Raw genomic sequence first — 18,608 nt, 5'->3', positions numbered from 1 at the left:
CGCCAGAAATAAGCTTAAGCAGTGTTTCAAAGATAAGCTGTAAACAGTTCACAGAAAAGCTAAAAATCAGCACCATCCCTGGGCCTTTGTGAAAAAGTGAGATGGGACACTCCACATGCAATTGTTTGCAAAAGGGTTCAGTTTTGCTTCCTAACTGCAGTACCATTTCAAAATGCCATGTGTAAGTATGTACCCAAAACAGGCATCTTGAATTTCAGTGTAACACACACAGTCAAAGAAAGCGCAGGTTCAGCAGCTGTGCCTCTAACAGGAGCGTGCTGCTAACATCACAGACTAAATCTGAACCAACAACTTCAATGCTTAAAGGTGAGTTGTACTGCTCTGCAGCAATTTTGTACCACAGTGAACTGTAAACTGGGATATGACATCTACCTGCAAGTGACTAAAAAATAAAGGGAAAATTGTCACTTTTAGCCCCACCTTTAAGAGGAGGGGAAAGGGGAATAAAGACCTAGAAGATCTCACTTTACACATAAAAGCACACTTCTCCAGAGCCAACTATTTTCATATTGCTTCAATGTATACTCACAAAATTAAAAACAAAACAACAAACAGGCTAGCATAAGATTGTAAAAAAAAAAAAAAGGTCATCTAGTAAGCAATGAAAATTTTATCCAATTGATTCATAGCACACCTGACATCAAATCAAAGACTATATGCTTTGTGCTATTCTAACACCGTATGCCCCAACAAAAGATGAAGGCAATGGAGCAGAAATAAATGTTGATGGCCTTGGTTTAAAAAACAGTCTTAGTTAATCCAAGTTAGTGTCTACACACCTTAGCAGGGAATTTGATATCGATGTTAACATCGCTGGTCTTAAAAGCAAATCTAGTTAAACAAGAGCCATACATCCTCAGCGAACAGTCTGGAAGAGAGAGAATCATAATTATTTAACAGCTAGTAAATAATTTTTTCTTTAATGGATGATGCATATCTTGCTTTAGATACTGTACCTCCCAAGTGGTACTCCCAGATTAAAGAATATTGAACCACTTTCTCACTCCTGTGAAATCTAGTCATTTCCATAACACAGCATCACAGGAAAACAGATTAATTCAAATAGTGTAATTACCAAACATCCAAAACTTCTCAAGCTGTTTTAAAGCATTTTTGCAATGCAACTTTAGTTTTATTCGTTCTTAATATAAAATTAAATATAGTAATAACTGTCACCATCTCGATGCAGGATTTTATTTAAGTGTTTGTTAACTACAGCTTGATTTCACTGCAGCAGTTAGCCAATTATAAAAGTCTTTGTTGCCTCATACACTTTTGTCAAAATTTTTTTATGTGCTACAATATTTTAATTTCATTAGAAAGTTCCTACACACTATTCATTACAAAGCATGCATATAAAATGTAACTTCATTATAATCCAAGACACAGTACAATGACAGTATTCACTTAGTGGTTTTGTAGTTAATACAGTTCCTTGCCTGCAAAGATGTACAACAGATCTAAACTTATTAGAGAGTAATTATGCAGTAATAATATCATGATATATGTCATTCCACTGCATAAACTGTAATTTATCCCACTTCATGACATCATTTTCATAGATGAAAACTTTCCTGTGATACATGTTAGAGCTCAGACATCTTTATGTCAGCTGAAAATCGAGACTATTCTCACTCCCTTCCACACCCAACACCCTGCTCACGCAGGGTCACCTAGAGTGGGTTGCCCAGAACTGTGCCCAGCTGGGTTTTGAAAATCTCCAAGGATGGAGAGTCCACAGCCTCTCTAGGCAACCTGTGCCAGAGCTCAACTAGCCTCACAGTGAAAAGGGAGTTTCTTGTATTTTTTCTTAATACTTTTATTTGTGTTCTGACCAATCTCTCTCAATCAGAACCACAATAAAATAATTCTTAAAAGAGAAAGTAAATCTCATGCATACACAGCTTCAAACAAACCTTTCTCTATTTTCCACTCTCAGAAACTAGCCCTCTCAAAAAGAATTTCTGTATGATAAGTAAATAAGTAAATAAATAAAAACAATAATACTGCATTGTCATACTTTCAATTGCTTTGCATAGTAGTAAGAATTTTTGCATAGTTCTATTGCAAGCTCAATAGAAAACCATGCCAGAACATCCCATGTTTTCTACACTGTGCATGAATTAATTTTCACCTAATTTACAATTTACAAAACCACATTCACTAAAACACAGTGGGCTTTGAAAAAGGGAATAACTGTCATTTACTACTACAGACTCCCCCTCCACTACTACTACACCCCCACAACAGCTCATCAGTCCAAACAAGTTCACCAGTCCAGTAACACTAACGTAGTAATTTTCATCAGTATTTATGTAAAAGTAATAATTTCCTTTGCTTTGTCTTATGCTAATGTACTATCAGTGGAAAACTCCACAGCGTGTCAGAACAGAATTTTGCACTAGGAGCCACACACAGGAATATTACAGAGCAAAGATCAGCAAACCTCCACCCTACAAGTCCCTGTTCTATTCAGCACCTTATGTTTAAGCACACATTTAATACAGCTCCTAAAACTAAAGCTGATCATTCTGCAGCAAGCAAACAAAATCTCCAATACTACTGTATTTTTATAGAGCAAAGGGAAAAAATACATTATGTCTAAAATAAAAGGATAGTACAGAATATCAACCGAGTTTCAATACAAATGAAACAAAAAGTTTGAAAACTTCTTTTTTGTCAATGAGATCAATACTTTCTTCTGTTCAGATTCGCTGGAAAACAAACCATTGTTAAAATAATGTCAACATTACTGTAGCTTCAAAAATCAGCTCTCAAACTCCCAGCGTATTAACTATAGGAGACGATGGGAAATCAATGCAAAGAAGCAAATGTCGAAGATTATTTTATTGTTGCTTTACTTATTTTATTTTCCAACTGTTGCATAACTTGGATGTGAATCTTTAACTTGTCCTACTGAAGTAACATACTGTGCTGCTGAAGCGAGGGGAGGGGGAAGACTACAATTCAACTTATCCAGATAATTTTTTTTTTTTTTACAAACTTTACTAATGTAGTGAATTTTATTGACCCACTCAAGCAAAAAAAACCGGGACTAAGCACTTAACCCACTCAGACTTTTTCTTCTAGATTATTCTAATTTTTAATGAACATCAAGCACTCAATCCAGAATAAGGCAGATGAGGTATGATACTCATACATGGCAAAGTAAATGTAGTATTTTGACCTATTTGAGTCAACTGCAGAGACTTTGGGAAGCTGTAGTTGATCTCAAAGTACACCTCTCCTCATTTTAGGACCCATTTACCGTAAATACACATGAGAAGAAATACCTGTTAAACAATAACTCTTGTTGATTTTAATGACTTGTTTCAATGAACAGTCACTGATTCGTACCTGCAGATATTTCAGATCACAATTAAGTACTGCAAATGTCTCATACACTCACCAAAATCACTCATAGCTGAGGTCTAATTTTTTTTCCTAAAACTATGCTTTAAAAAAAAATTGCCTCATGCAACTTCTATCTGCCCTGAAAGATGTTATAAACAACTGAAGGACTGGTAGGAAAAAAATACATTTCAAACTCCTCCTCATTTTCCCCTCCTGCTACATTTATATTAGTTTAATCAAATGCACTTGGAAAAAAAAAAAAAAACAAACTCTAGTGTAACAGCCACAGATATTCAGTAATGCTAGGCAAGGTATAGGTGGAAAGGTTTGTAGGACTAGAGCCTGAGGGAGATCCTCAGTGGCTGAGGCTTTAAACACAACCAGGCAGGAAATTTCCAATCTTCATCAGAAATCATCACTTTAAAGAGGACCCACAGCTTCAATAAACGCATACCAGAAAGAGGTAAAAACAAGCACAATCATATTTTCCTCTTCGTAGGTTTGTTTGCTCCTTTTAGATCAATTGCTAGTCTGCATTAAAATGCCTGTATATATTAATATTGTATAATATGAAGATAATTTAATCCCAAATGTATTAATTTACCATTAATGATGGTATCAAAATCTGTTTAAAATAAAGAAAAAGTTTCACCTAAAGAAAATGGAGAATACTATGAATACCTGGTAAGGGCTGTTGAATAATTTTCTCCATCTCGTTTACAATTTCTTGACGAATTCTGAAGTCGTCATCTGATATGCCTTGTTCATTTGCTGCCTCAATGAGTGTAAAACTCAGAGCAGCCAACTGTGCAGAAGAGGGGGATGGGAGGGCACGCAGCTCATTTTCTTCTTGTTTTTCCTGAATAATTGTTGGATGATAAAAGTAAAAACTGATATTTTAAGAGGAAAGGTTATCTCACACCATTGCATGACATTAGAACATACTGTTTGCTGTTTGTGGTCTTCTGTTTACACGGTGTCCTGACCAAACACTTTCAGAGGCAGGAACTCTGCCCGGTCTAACTGGCAAACGTATGAGTGTGGCTCACAGAAATGCCAGTAGATGCTCGGTGTTTCAAAGAGAACGTGTTGTTTCACGGCTGGCAACTGGGGATGAGATCTGCTGTGTTACATTCCTGAACCACATTTTCTGACAGTTCTGAAACAGAATTCATCCAAGGAAATGAAAAGCTGTAATTGTTCCTACATAGTAAAACTAACTGAGCCGAGAAAGTTTTTCTGGAGTCACACAGACTTTTTTTCAGAGCGGATTGTACTTGAAGGAAAGATATCAGAGCCAGAAAAAGTATTCCTGGCTCCAATAAATTTTGGTAAATTGAGTCCCATTGTTGCCTAAACAGCTGGTGCCAGAAAGTGCTATTTTTAGTGCATGAAATTATTATCAATTTAATCCAACAGCAAGAAATATGTCAGACGCATCAAGTCATTTGGGCGTAAGTACAACAATCACTGTTTCACAAATCCATCAACTAAATGAAACATGTGACTGACAACAGAAATAAATAATAACCAGAAAATAACTACGCACTTAGAAAACACAGTCCAGTATGAAAATGTTTGGTTAGTTACAGGCTGCATCTCTCAACTCTTTTGTTCTTAGTTGAACAAATATAGCATAAGAAAGAATATGTGCATTTTTAGAGGGCTGTGTTTTTTTTAATGGCACTGCTTTCGGGTTTTTCTTGAGTGGGGAAGCCACAGCTGCTGCTAAGCTTATTTGATAGTCATGTATCTCATAGTTACAGCTGTAAATAGATATATTTTATGAAGTAACATTTAGACAGTCACATACCACTTATTCCTGTAATGTGGCACACAACATAAAGCTATCTGGAGATAAGTGTTAAAAACTGAAACTGCTCCCTGTCCTCTAGCATTTCCATTCAGCGGTAAAAAAATCTCATTCCTCAGTTTTTATCTCCATGCCCAGATGAAAAGCATGGTATGAAAGCCTTTCCATATCAAACATGGGTCTTGTTTGTTGCCGTTTTGTTCTTTGGTTTTTTTTTTCCACAATGCAATTTAGCAGATAGCAAGAGAACCAGAATCCTTTACAAATAATAACTGAGTACAATACAAAAATGTTACTTTCTGAGATGTAATGGATTTATGGCATTCAGAGTGTTCCAGGTGATGGCTTGCATATATGATAGAGCATTAATTACAAACAGAAGTATGGAAAAAAATACATGGAAACAGGAGTAATTGACTGAATTTTGGAAACTGGTTGTAGGAAGAGTAATTTTAACCATCTGAATCACAAAACCCTACATACTTAAGAATTTGTAGCTCTTTATCAGCATTTACAAAAATGGACTGGCAAGAAAATCTGGGCACCTTTTACTGAATTTCATGCGTGTAACAGTTCTTCAAAGCAAACCAAACAGTAACACCATGGTATCTGATAAGGAAACTGTTTTTCTCTTTGAAAGCCTTAGAACTGTTTTTTATTTCAAACACACACATAAACCCAGAGAGATGACGAGTGACTCAAGAACTGACTCCCTCCCTACTTTAACTCTCTTTTCTTAGTCTAGACAAACTATCCACCCCACTCACCCACCACAGAAAGGATGTAGATAAAAAACTTCACAAGTCAGACAAAAGAGAAAAAACAGAAAAGATCAACATCCCCAAACCCACCTCCAGTCCCTGGAGGTTTTGCTACCAACAATACTATTTTTGGAAGAAACAGAAAAACGAAATAGGTTTCTCACCTAAGTTACCTTGTGTTCTGTTACTAAAAGTATGATGAACTGCCCACTACTCAGAGACACTAATTCAGAAGCAATGACCAAAAATGTTCTTTCCTCTCTGCCTGGACATATCACCAAGCCCTTCCTCTCAAACAGAAAACGAGCAACAGAAATATGTGGAACTCTGCTCAGCACACAAACTTTCACCTAAATGAAGATGACCAAAGAAAACACACCACATAACAAAAAAAAATTTTTTTTTAAAAAAGAAGGGGAAAAAACATAAAAAAATCAGTCAAAATTTTATTTGTTAACTTACCATTATATTTTTCTTATGACGTTTTTCTTTAATATGCTTGTGAGCTCCCTGGATATTTTCAATGTGAACTAAGCAGAGCTTGCATAGATACTGACAGTTGGTGTATTCTGGGGAGCGCTGAGGAAAAATGGCCATAGATTAAAAGAAAATGTTTCTGCCAATAGTGTCTGAAAAACTCAATTCTTTGAACAAGAAATTGTATTTAACAATTATGTAACACTTTTAATCTCAAGGTGCTTTGCAAACATTAAGTAATCTTCAAAAAACAACAGTGGAAATGGATTTTTACCCATATGACAACTGGTGAAAGCGAGGAAAGAAAGTGAGATGACTTGAATATTACACTTCTCAGTAAATTTTAGTGAGGCAAGATTAAGACTGAAGAGTTTATGCCTCTTAGGGCTGACCTAAAGGCCAGTAAGCCATTCTCTTGTCAGCTCAAGCTTTTAATAACTATAGCTTTATTAAATCTCAGCATCTATCCTCCTTTCTCTGATGAGAAAATGTGAAGTATTCATCATATTATCTATTGTACTTGTTATGGCAGATGGTGTTGTTGTTTAGCTAGTATATTCACAACGTACTGTTCAAGTACTGCATTTTTTGTTCTATTAAAAAGGCTGCAGCTGGCCAACAAGGAGGAAGATACCAGTTTCTGATTTACTAATGACTATACCCTGGATAAGGTGGGAACCTGGCAAAGGGTAAGATTATTCCACTTTGATGAATAATTTGGGATGTTCAGAATTGGAGAAACATGCAGAACAAGCATCTTTTTGTACACACAGGCTGGGAGAGATGGAGTACACAAATGGAGAGCTGCCACCTGGGAGACCCCTGAGAGTCTGCAGGAAGCAGCCACGCCTCGGGAGATGATGGGCGAGGGGGAAATCACTATTTTCCTAGGGAGCAAGAGGGGATACTGTGGAGCTTATTCAACCAGGAAACCACCAAGAACTACTAGACTAAAAGGCCAAAAGGACCACTTCTGCAAAGATGAGGCAATGTTTGCAAACACTCCTGTCTCGTCCTGTAATTGCATTTTCTTGCTCTAATAAAACACAGCTATAGAGATTGAAAACCTTTTGATATGCTCACTGCAAAGACAAAAGGGCCACAACAAAAAACCTTAGTTTTCCTCCAGACTGGTTAGCATTTTTCCAATAACTGCTATCAGTTATAACTGGGAGAGAAAAAAATCCCACTTAACATTTTCATCCTAATTCTAATACATCTATATTTACTAAAACCGGAAAGTATACTGAAACACCAGATGTTTAAACAGTGATGTAACAACGAATGAACAGAGAACACCATTTTAAGACACTAAGGTGGACTGCAGATCAGTTAAAACAAATTTGACTTACTATACGGAAACCTAAACCACAGCTAAATTTGGGCAAGTTTTTCCACTTACTGAGTCTGATCTTTTGCTTTTGGAAAAAAAAATAAAAAAGAAAAAAAATAGTCTGACACCTGAGGGTATCACTTTAAAATAACATGATCATTATGCTTTTATTACTCATTCTCTTCACCCTTACTTCCTATGAGACAGACACCTAGTAAGATGAAATTAAATATCCATTTGGAAAACAACTTAGTTACACTGGGCTAGCTTGGAAGATTCAAGTATTCAATACCTGAAGATTGAAGGAGATCAAAAATATTTTACCATTCTTCTAAAACTGAATGAATATCAGCAATAATAATACCATAAAAAGGTGGTGGTGGGGGGGTATTTCTTTACAATACCCGTCTGCAGTATTATGTCAACAGATGTTACCAGGAAGGTTGAATACTGAATGCCTTTTCTTTTGCCTTAATTGTAAAGCCTTTTTTACATCATCTAGTTATGCTTAACACCAATGAAAGGGGCAAGAACTCAAAACAGCAAGACAAAAATGCTACAGGCTACTACTTGAGTAAGACAGATGCATCCAAACGAGCCAGGCCTCATGAAATTTGTTCTTGGCTATTCAGGGAGCTAATCCATCTCAGCCAGTTGTATTTTAAAGAACTCACAGAGAATTGGAAGGTGCCAGATCACTATGAAAGACCGACTTGAGAATATCTTTAAAAGCCTAAAGAGGATGAACCAAGGAATTAGAAACCAGTCAGAATTAGCACCCAGAAAAATACTGTAATAAAGTAAGTTAATAATAAGCACATAAAAACAGGTCATAGGTGACAAACTGATCTGCTATAAGCAAATTGCACTAAACCAGTTTTAGGATCCTTTTTTAAAGATGAAATCATAGGGCTTGAAAAAGCAGCAGCAGATATTGTATCTTGAATTTTACAAAGTTCTTGTCACTTGTCATAGCATCAGTCTCAAAAGGAGACCACAAACACCATCTAAATAAAGAACAGTAAGGTGGGAGCAAACCTCCTCAGCACACTGTCGTCAGAGCACACACACCTAGACCGGTTCACCACCAGTCTAAAAGTATGTGACAAGCATTTTTCAGCAGGGGTCCTTCTGGGATCAGAAACATTCATATTTTTGTTGCAGAGTTAGGAAATGCAACAGAGGGTGCGCTGACTGCAAACGTGGAAGATACCAAGTTGGAGAGGTTACAGAAGACGTAGTATGACAAAAATTCAGCGATCACAGCAAATTAAGAGAAAGGAAATAAATAAGCTGTAATTAAATAGTATCAAAGCAAAGTATCATTCCTCCTTAGGTATTATCAGCTGCAAAATACACAGGGCTGGGAACACCTTATTGAGCATTTCTTAAGAAAAGGATATGGGGATCACTGCTGGTTAAACTACAAGCCAGCGTCTATTGCTGCTATAAAAGCAGATATCCTAAACACAAATGCTACATTTCAGACAGATGAAGTCAGCTTTCCTATTCATATGTAAGACCTCAGCTGAAACTGCATGTCCAATTTTGGATACCAGTTACATGGTGGATGCCTACTGAAAAGCAACAAGAATGAACCAGTAACTAAAAAATCCCTAGGACTGAAGAACAAAGAGAGAGTCTAAAAAAAGATAAGACTGCCGGAATGGCAAAGATCTTCAAAGGTGTAGAAAGTTGCTGAAAAAAAGTAATAGACTTGTATTTATTTTCCTAGGACAATATACGAGGGATCAAAATGCTGCAACACACACATTAGACATTAAGAAAAACTTCTGAGTTACCTACATTGACTTCAAAATTTGTTTCACTGGAGATAATATTAAGAACAGTTTAGATGAACATTTTTAAGGAGTCACCTTCAACAGGTGACTCAGACTGGCAGAAGGCTGATACACTGAAGACTGTACAAGGTTCCTTTCGATCTTGTATTTCGAGTTTCCAGGTAATGAGAATTTCCAGAAAATCTTATGTAAGTAATGGAGCTGTAAACCTTTAGGTCTATAGAATTTAAAAATACTGTTCTACAAAGGCTACACGTGCCACAGAAGCAACACTAATTTTTCAATCCACATCATCTGCCACGATGAACGACTAGTCAACTACTAGGGATAGTATCTTAGATCACTAAAGTCATTCATTACAAAGAAGAAAGAAACAGAGGCAACAGGCTCTAGTAGAAATACCACCCAACCAGAAATATGGTGATGATAATGAAAGACGACACCCATTTTCTTTTGTATCTGATAAATAACTCAACCTACTTTTTCAAGTCGGGAAATATAATCTCTTTCCAGACGTTCTTCGGCTTGCTTCAATCCCAGTTGCTGTTCAGCTGTCAGATTAGATTCATCAATAACAGCAGTGTTTTCTAAATAATCAGCTTCCAAAGTATGTTCTTTAGTTGATTCAGAATTCTTCATTTTACCTAAAGAAAGAAACAGTTACTTTCATCACAGTAACTCAAGGAGAGGAAAAGTGAAAGTACAGAGCAGTCAAGAACATCTCATTAAGGAGCCAGACACAAATTAAAGCTACATTCTAGTTTTTGTCCAAAGGTTGGCCAAAATCACCTTAGAAATTAGAATCTTTCCATTATGTTAACAAGTATTTTGGAGAGACTTCAGAGACTAGTCTGCTACTAAGAGCATTATTCAAATAGAGAAAAAAAAACGGTAGATTCATTTTGTGTTTCATTCAGAATTTCACTATCTCTATTAAGTTCTTCAAGGCAAGAAAGGGGTTTTTTTGCTATGCAGAACAGAGTACACAAGATCCTGATGCTCTACTATAACAGGAATAAGAAATATTAGGCTTAAACATTTTTACACAATACTTTTAGTTAAGGAAAAGGTAACAGGACTGCCTTAAAGACATTCACCCAAACAGAGCCAGTCATCAGGCATTTGAAGCCCTCAATTTAGAAAGCTGCTGGAATTGCATCTGAACACACTGCAACACCTTGCCGCCCACAGCTAGCAACCATGGAGCTCAGGAACACTGCTACTCATGAACACGAGGTCAATTCCAAAAGGCCAGTTCCTCCAGATGCCTATGAATTGTTCATAGTCCATTAATCTGCACAAACATCAAAATCTTAAATTATTCCAATAGTTTTTACATCAGCAAAACTGAGGGTTATTTGTGTTTTGTGGGGTTTTTTTTCTTTTTTCTTTCCTTTCAAATGAGAACTGTGCCCCCAGATCAGCTAGGAAACAAAACTGAGCAAGTTTTCAAGTCCTGGTTTCTCAGTGACAGATGGTCCTACAGTACATGACGGTGGTCTACAAAGAGCTTACTGATAACAGGATGCTGCCATTTCAACTCGATTTTCCTGTTCAAATTTATTAAGATAGCTAAAAAAATAGGTACCATAATATTTTCCTAGTATTTCCATACAAGCAACTGCTGTAGCTGTTGCAATAGTGGAAAATACTTCAAATAGAAGGCCTGCACTGGCACACCATCTTAAAACTGCATTTCTCTTGGAAAAAAATACTTTCTGAAAATGTGTGACAAATCACAGAATCATGGAATCATAGAATGATCTGGGTTAGAAGGGACCTTATAGATCATCTGCTTCCAAAACACCCTGCCATGGGCAGGGAGATCTTCCACTAGACCAGGCTGCTCAAAGTCCCGTCCAACCTGACCTTAAGCACTGCCAGGGAGGGGGTAGCCACAGCTTCTCTGGGCAATCTCTGCCAGGGCCTCACCACCCTCATTGTGAAGAATTTCTTCCTTTTATGTAATCTAAATCTATCTTCTTTCAGTTTAAAGCCATTCTCCCTTGTCCTATCACTCCATGCCCTCGTACAAAGTCCTCTCCAGCTCTCTCGCAGGCCCCTTCAGGTACTGGCAGGCTGCTATAAGGTCTCCCTGAAGCATTCTCTTCCCCAGGCTGAACAGCCCCAGCTCTCCCAGTCTTTCCTCACAGCAGAGGGGTTCCAGCCCTCAGATCATTGCTGGGGCCTCCTCTGGCCCCGCTCCAACAGCTCCAGGTCTGTCCTGTGCTGAGGGCTCCAGAGCTTGGCGGTGTCTTGCCAGAGCGGGGCAGAGGGGCAGAATCCCCTCCCTCAACCTGTGGCCATGCTGCTTTTGATGCAACCCAGATACAGCTGGCTTTCTGGGCTATCATATCCTGAACTAAGGAATCAACCTGAATTGAGACAAAGCCTGATCCATATACTTAATTCTGAAATTGAAAAACATGTGTAAGAATTGAACACTCTTAAGTGCAACCACTGACGGATCATACATATTCCAGAGCTCCCTAAATTGAAAAGCCATCTGCCAAAACATATTTTAAATTATTTTAGTAACAAAAAGAGCACAACAATCACAGGAAAAAAGGTAAATATTTTCCCCCTACCTATAAAAAAAGCTTCTCATGCAGATTTATCCCCTGATCTTTCTGAAAAGCAATAATAGCTGGCATTTCCGTAAGTGGCAATGATATTATGAAGGGTTCCCCCCTCCCAAGACACTGTATACACAAAATTGCCTGAAACCCACGCACACTAAGTATCTTGCAAAGATGTTTAGGTCTTAGGCATGAGAAAAAAGGACCGCTATTATTATAATCTCTTATTCTCTACATAATATGCTTGTATTAATAATATGTTCTCTCTAAATGCCATCTGCAACTTACTATACGTGAAAAAAATGCACAAACAGAAACATTTCAAAGCCTGTTTCAGATTGTTAACAATTTTACGAGAAGAAAATTAAATAAAGTAGCATTGAATAATACTCACTGAAGTCATCAGGTTTATGTTCCATTTTTCTTTGATCTGAAGCAGTCTTACCAGGATCACCAGTGCGATCAACGCTAGTCTTCAAAGTATGAACTCCCAGTGGATTTTCCAACACCAGTTTCCCTTTCTGCGTAGCTGTTAAGCTTTCCATACTGAACCCATTCCCTGAAATATGGGACCCTGGAAAGTTTTCGCCCACTGGTTGAGCTTTTGTCTGTTTTAGGTTTTCCACTGCTGCTGATAAATTAGAAAATTTTTTTGCTTTTCCGTGACTTCGATCCTGAACATTTGACCCCGTATCTTTAGTTCCAGCAGTGCAACTATTTACTTTGCATGATTTATTTTCTCCTGGTTTTTCAGAACAAGTATCACTTTGTTTACTTTTTTTGCTGCTATTCCCACTTGGAGAACTTCTTCCAACATCCTTTACAGATTTGTCATTTCTATTATGTTTATAATTTTGATTATTTGCAACTTTGACTGCTTTGCCTTCCTCACAGACAAGACGGACAGACTTCCTTGGGTCATGATTTCCATTCTTTGAGCTCTTGGCCTCTTCCATTATAGTGAAGACCTGCTTCTCCTGTCCCTTGAGACCACTTGAAGTGCAATTCTTCAGCAATTTGCAGTTGATTTTAAATCCACTGTGCAGGCAAGGATCGTAGCTGATTGTCTACTGAAGAAATAATGATAGGCATTTTTAAACTGAAGGAAAAATATCAAAGCTCTATGTAGACAACGCATTAAAATAAACCTCTCTAAAGAAAAGCATAACTACAAATTGTTATAGGAAGGTTGTTCCCCCCACAGGCATTAAGTGAATTTTCATAATATATTCCATATTAAAGTAAAACTCATGAAAATTCTGATCATCTTGACTTCTACTTAGAAGAGGTGGGGATATGAAGAGACAATATGGCCGAACACGTTAAAAACTACTTAGTGATAAACCTGCCAACAGTTTGCTTTTTCTTTCCTTCTTATTATTGGCTTTCTAAAAAAAAAAACAAAAACAAAACAAAAAAAAACCCCCAAAAAAACAAGAACCAAGATGTCTGCAACTACACTGGAAAAAAAAAAAAGAAAAAAATTAACACATCTAAAAACTACCACTCGATAAGCACACAGCTCAAATTAGCCACTAGAGAAAACTAACACAGTTTCATGCAAGCAAGCTCCATTTTATTAACTGATTTAAAAAAACCCAGTATTTAGAGATATAGTTCAAAGTATTAATAATAAACCTGACTTATGACCTGTATCCACAGATACTTAGTATATTTCTGACACATACAATTCTAATCGAAGTTAACTGCCATCAATTAAATACAATTTTGCTCAGCCAAAAACCCCACAAATAGTAAATATTCTGTTTAGCTGCGGATTAATTTTACTTATGTAAATCTCAGCCCTTTAGGTGTTATATCATCTGAGCTCTATGCTGGAGAGAACTCAAAGATTGTTTTTCCAATGGGAAGCTAAGCATGAATAAGTGGGTCTGTCTGAAAGGAATTACTCTTACTAAAACAGAAATTGAAGGGGGGATCTGTAGCAAGAACTTGGATTTATATTTTTTTAAACAACCTTGAGATAGCAATAAAAAATCATGAGAATGAAGTATTAGACATAGAAGAAAGTAAATTTTATGAAACTACTGCAAGATACGGAGTTTGGGAATATAGAATTTCTCTCTTTCCTGTTTATCAACATATTTGGTAGATAAAAGCACGATACATGGGAATTTCTGGGTTTTACAGAACCTGTCAAAATATCATGTAGTGAAGAATAGGAGCAACAGAAAAGTCAATAAATTACAACTATTAGAAGTATCACAGTGTACTTCTGTACTTAAATAGTAAGAATCAAAAGGAAGGATCAGATTAAAATGGTTAAAAAAATCCTTTCTAAATATTATCAGTATAAAGGACAGTAAATTTCTTTTCAGGCTATATAATGTAGTTACAATCTCTCACTTTAGAGATACAAATCAGAAAACACTTCAGAACACAAAGCACATACTAAAAATTGCTATCTTAAGCCATTATTGACATAATCGAAAATACATATTATCTTTCAAAAATGAAAAAAAACCAAACAAAACCAGCAAGATTTTTCATGAAGTTAACGTCAGCATCACAGTCTTCAGTAAAATATAAAAAGAAAAAAATTTGTATTACTAAATTCACTCCAATGCACAAGTATTTTATCTCACAAATACATTTAGTTACTATCACAACTATTTTCCATTAAACACCGATTACACCTGACTCTTCCTTCTAGACCACAAGTCAAAGACCAAAACCCAAAAAGCTGAAATATCGCTTGCCTTTGGACTGCAGTCAGTCTTTCCCATAGCAACTCTTATTAGCTCGGCAGCAGGAACTACTGCCCACCCGCACCTGCACTGCTCAAGCCTCAGTTGGTAAGAAGAGCCCAGGGTCCCCATGGGTTGGCTAAATTATTCTTGTCTCTGACCACCAGTGTAAAGCACTGCTCAATAGACTGGTGAGAAGTTATAGCTATGTACAGGATGTTGCTGTCTTTAAACTGTACTCTACTGCGAATTTCATGTAACCCAAAGAGAAAGGAAAGTAGGGTTTTTCAAATTCTAAACTATTCCTTACGTTTTAGGTGCTCAACCTGAAGAGAGGGAAAAATGCCAAAACAACAACAAACCCGCCCCCCACACACACATCGGTTCCACTTTCGTTTCTGGTTCGTTTCTGACATCCACGCCGCGCTTCAACTCCAGACGAGCACAGCAAGGCCACACTTCCAAGTTCACTGAGAAGCAGCGTAGGTCGGCACCAACTCTGACAGAAGCAGTAACATCCTTTCTCCAACCCCAGGTACGTACTCGCACTCCTTGGGCTGCTCACTCCCTTGTGCAGTTCTGCAGTGAACAAAACCGGAAAACCAGTCCAGCTTAGCATAAAGCTGGCACAAGGGAGGAGGAGCAGGAGCTGGTAATAACAAACAACTAGTAAGGTGGGGACAACTCGTCTTGGCACGACTTCCAGCTTAGAGCTACCATAAAACCCCGGCATTAGAGGAAAAGTGGGGTGTCATATTGCTCTGCTTTTTGTAAGTGCCACATTGTTAAGATTCATATTTTGCAAGAAGGTTTGAAAAAATGCACAAAAATTCTACCGTAGGCTCAAATGATTTCATCTCATCCATTCAATAAAATACACATTTATATATTCAAACAGAATATAACAAATGTGACGGGAAAAAACAGCTAAGGAAACTGCTAGCAAAAACTATCTTTATAACCCAGCTAGTAAATTGAGTAGTGTTACAACATTACATATTAAGAGAGTGAGTGTAATCAAATGCAAGTAGTTAAGGTTAAAAAGCACAGACATATTCTTTATTCCTGAGAAATAAGAACAAAGACAGGTCATGAAATTTCATGACACGAATATTTTGTACAAAAAAAAAAAAAAAGTTAAGAGTTCCGCAATGAAATTCAGAATCTGAAATGTAAGTGGAATAATAATGTTGTTGTACTTTGGGATTTTTTTTTGCCTTTTTTTCCCCCCTTTTGCTCTTTAATACTTAAATGATTTAGCAAACAAAATAATCTAAACTGCTGTAACATACTCAGTAGTAACCACATTACCATCTCACAAAGGACTACAAAGTAAACCAACTAATGAAACTTAACATGAAAAACAAAAAAGGAGACCACTACTAACCCCAAGACACCATAAAAAAGATCCTTCCTCCGCTGTCAGATACTGGCCAACTATATATGAGAGAGGGGAGAGAGGGAAATGGGAGGAAGGAAAGTAGTGCCTCTGAAAAGAATAACATGGTTGGAAATAAAACACTAGAGTGGAGTGAATCAGTGCTGAGGTGGCATCTTTCTAGAAACCTGGATGGCATGTCTTATTCACAGGCTCAGGCTCATACCAAATTGCCAGACCTGAAATCAAAGCAGAATTTTCTTCCAGGCAGACTCGCAACAAAACCAGAGTTTTTCACCTGAGTCTGCAAACTGGGGTATGATTCACCTGTTTAAATCATTTCAGCATATTTCATTTATTCAGTATCCTGACGTTAGAGGGGACTTGGTTTTCCCAACTTTCTGAACATACAGTGCCAGTTACTCCTCTGAAATCTAGCTCAACTCCTGGCACTTCGTAGAAAAATAATTTGGCTCAACAGCTTGAGGTCAGACAAGACAGCACCTGACCTCAAACTCTAGAAAATGATTAAGCCTATACATACCTACAACAATCAAATTAAAATGTTTAAAATCAGCTCTGATTTCGCGCCCGTAGAATTCATTCTAGGTTCACAAAAGGAAGGAAGGAGACTGTTTCACTTTCATTTCTGCCAGTTTCTTTTGTTTCGCTCTTCTCTCAGACTAACATTAGAAAATTCTGTATTTGAATTGCAAAAACTCAGGGTAAGCTTGCTACCAAACAGGGGAGGGGTGCGGGGAGAACAAACACTTTCAGGAAGATATTTCTACCCATTTGCCCTTCCACTCTTTCCTCTCAAGTTGTTCAACTGTACTTAACTCCTTCAAAAGCACACATTTTGGGTCGGACTTTGCCATAACAGGGCCTCTTCAAAGATGAAGGCCAAGGTAAACTGTGAGCTCTTGCGTTCTCAGTTGCCCTTCTGCAAAGCATTTCTTTTAACAATTTCATTAGCAGCAGAACCAAATATACCTGGTTTCCTATACACTCATTTTGTGCTCTTCTGTCACAGTCTGAATCACAGACTATTGGGCAAGCAAAGGAGACATGCTGTAGCTGAAGGAACCTATATGCTGACTAGTTGTTAGCTACTCCATAAGAGGAAATGTAACTTCGTCCTGCTTTCCCCTCAACAGAGACCCCTCCTCTATTGAGGCATGATTTTTCCAGAAAACATAGAGAAACTCAACAATCTTCTGACATTACTTCAAATATCTTCTAAAATTTCGTCCCAATTGGCTAAAATGTCCAACAGTAATTACAAGAATGCAGAACAGCAACTAAAGGGAAAGAGAACAGTCTCCTAAGTTTCATTTCCCCAGCGAGTACAAGATGAAATATAAACAGCAAATGTACTACAAACATAATTGTTATCACACTCTTCCTATAAAGCATTCCCTCCTTTGAGATAGAGAGACCTGTACTTTATCTGAGACCTGCTTTTATCTGTCCCATTATGATTCTCCCTTAAGCTCAAATCTCACCAGCTAGCCTTCCAACAGTGAGCGGGGTGATTAACCTCATTATCCCCCAGCTGATTACCAGCTGAACTTCGCCAACAAAAATAAAAGGAAACTCAGCAAACAAAGGTTACAGACACAGACAGGAACAGAAGGGAAGGCTGTCTTCTGCACTCTGCTTAGACTGCAGCCCAGGTGATGTCTACAGACAGTACAAATGTGCTAGGGATATCTTTTTTCTCGACTTTGCAGCCTTAGGCCCATTTTTGTGTCCAAGAACTCCTACAAATCATTCAACCTTATCCCATGTTCTATGCCAACAGCTTAAAAAAATTATCGCACATTTATGTTTGTTTTATGATAAACTAGACATACCTTAGTACAAACTCTTATCAATCCTCGATGTTTGTCCAAACTACTAAAATTATGAGAGCTTACAGGCCATTAAGTGCCTCAGGCTCTACTAGCAATAAACCCACAGGTATTCTTAGTAATGTACGTGCAATACAGTGTTTCAGATCTTCCTGTTTCTACAGGCTACAGCATTTAGGCTAGGAAGTACAATACTACCATAATCTATCTAGAAGGAAGCCAGTGCAGTACACACAAAATTTAACATGGAAAACAGGGATGCAACAAAACTAGCACTCTGGGCTTAGTGCAGATACTTAAGCCAGCAGGAAGCCCTGATGTTGTATTTACAAAGTGGAGGACTGAAAATTTCTAAGGAGTGATCATTAGATAAACAAGTGTGTATATATCTATAGATATATAACTGTAACAGGCTTATATCTGAATTACGAAAGTACTGCTGAGTAACTGAAGTAACATGAAAGGCTTTGCTTGATATAAAACTCAGTAACATACGTAGATGCAAATATCCTACAATTAAATTATGAAA

General features: G+C 37.4%; 1 protein-coding gene across 10 annotated transcripts in view; it reads right to left on the bottom strand.

Annotated features, from left to right (window-relative positions):
* Window positions 1-18,608, bottom strand: part of TUT4 (terminal uridylyl transferase 4) — a 56,150-nt gene that overhangs the window by 29,279 nt on the left and 8,263 nt on the right. For 4 of the 10 annotated variants that reach the window (XM_075424484.1, XM_075424474.1, XM_075424476.1 and 1 more), the window contains 6 exons: window positions 15,228-15,427; window positions 12,535-13,210; window positions 10,042-10,205; window positions 6,412-6,528; window positions 4,057-4,234; window positions 801-889 (listed from right to left, as the gene is read on the bottom strand). In XM_075424484.1, coding sequence (XP_075280599.1) covers window positions 801-889; window positions 4,057-4,234; window positions 6,412-6,528; window positions 10,042-10,205; window positions 12,535-13,096 — 1,110 coding nt within the window. In that variant the 5' untranslated portion in view covers window positions 13,097-13,210; window positions 15,228-15,427. The remainder of the gene's footprint in view (window positions 1-800; window positions 890-4,056; window positions 4,235-6,411; window positions 6,529-10,041; window positions 10,206-12,534; window positions 13,211-15,227; window positions 15,428-18,608) is intronic. The other 6 variants (XM_075424475.1, XM_075424480.1, XM_075424477.1 and 3 more) reach the window with 4 other exon arrangements.

The sequence above is a fragment of the Opisthocomus hoazin genome, chromosome 6, assembly GCF_030867145.1.
Source record: "Opisthocomus hoazin isolate bOpiHoa1 chromosome 6, bOpiHoa1.hap1, whole genome shotgun sequence".
In the NCBI taxonomy this organism is placed as follows: Eukaryota; Metazoa; Chordata; class Aves; order Opisthocomiformes; family Opisthocomidae; genus Opisthocomus; species Opisthocomus hoazin.
Note: the sequence above shows the minus strand (reverse complement) of the source record. Positions and strands in the feature narration are given on the sequence as shown.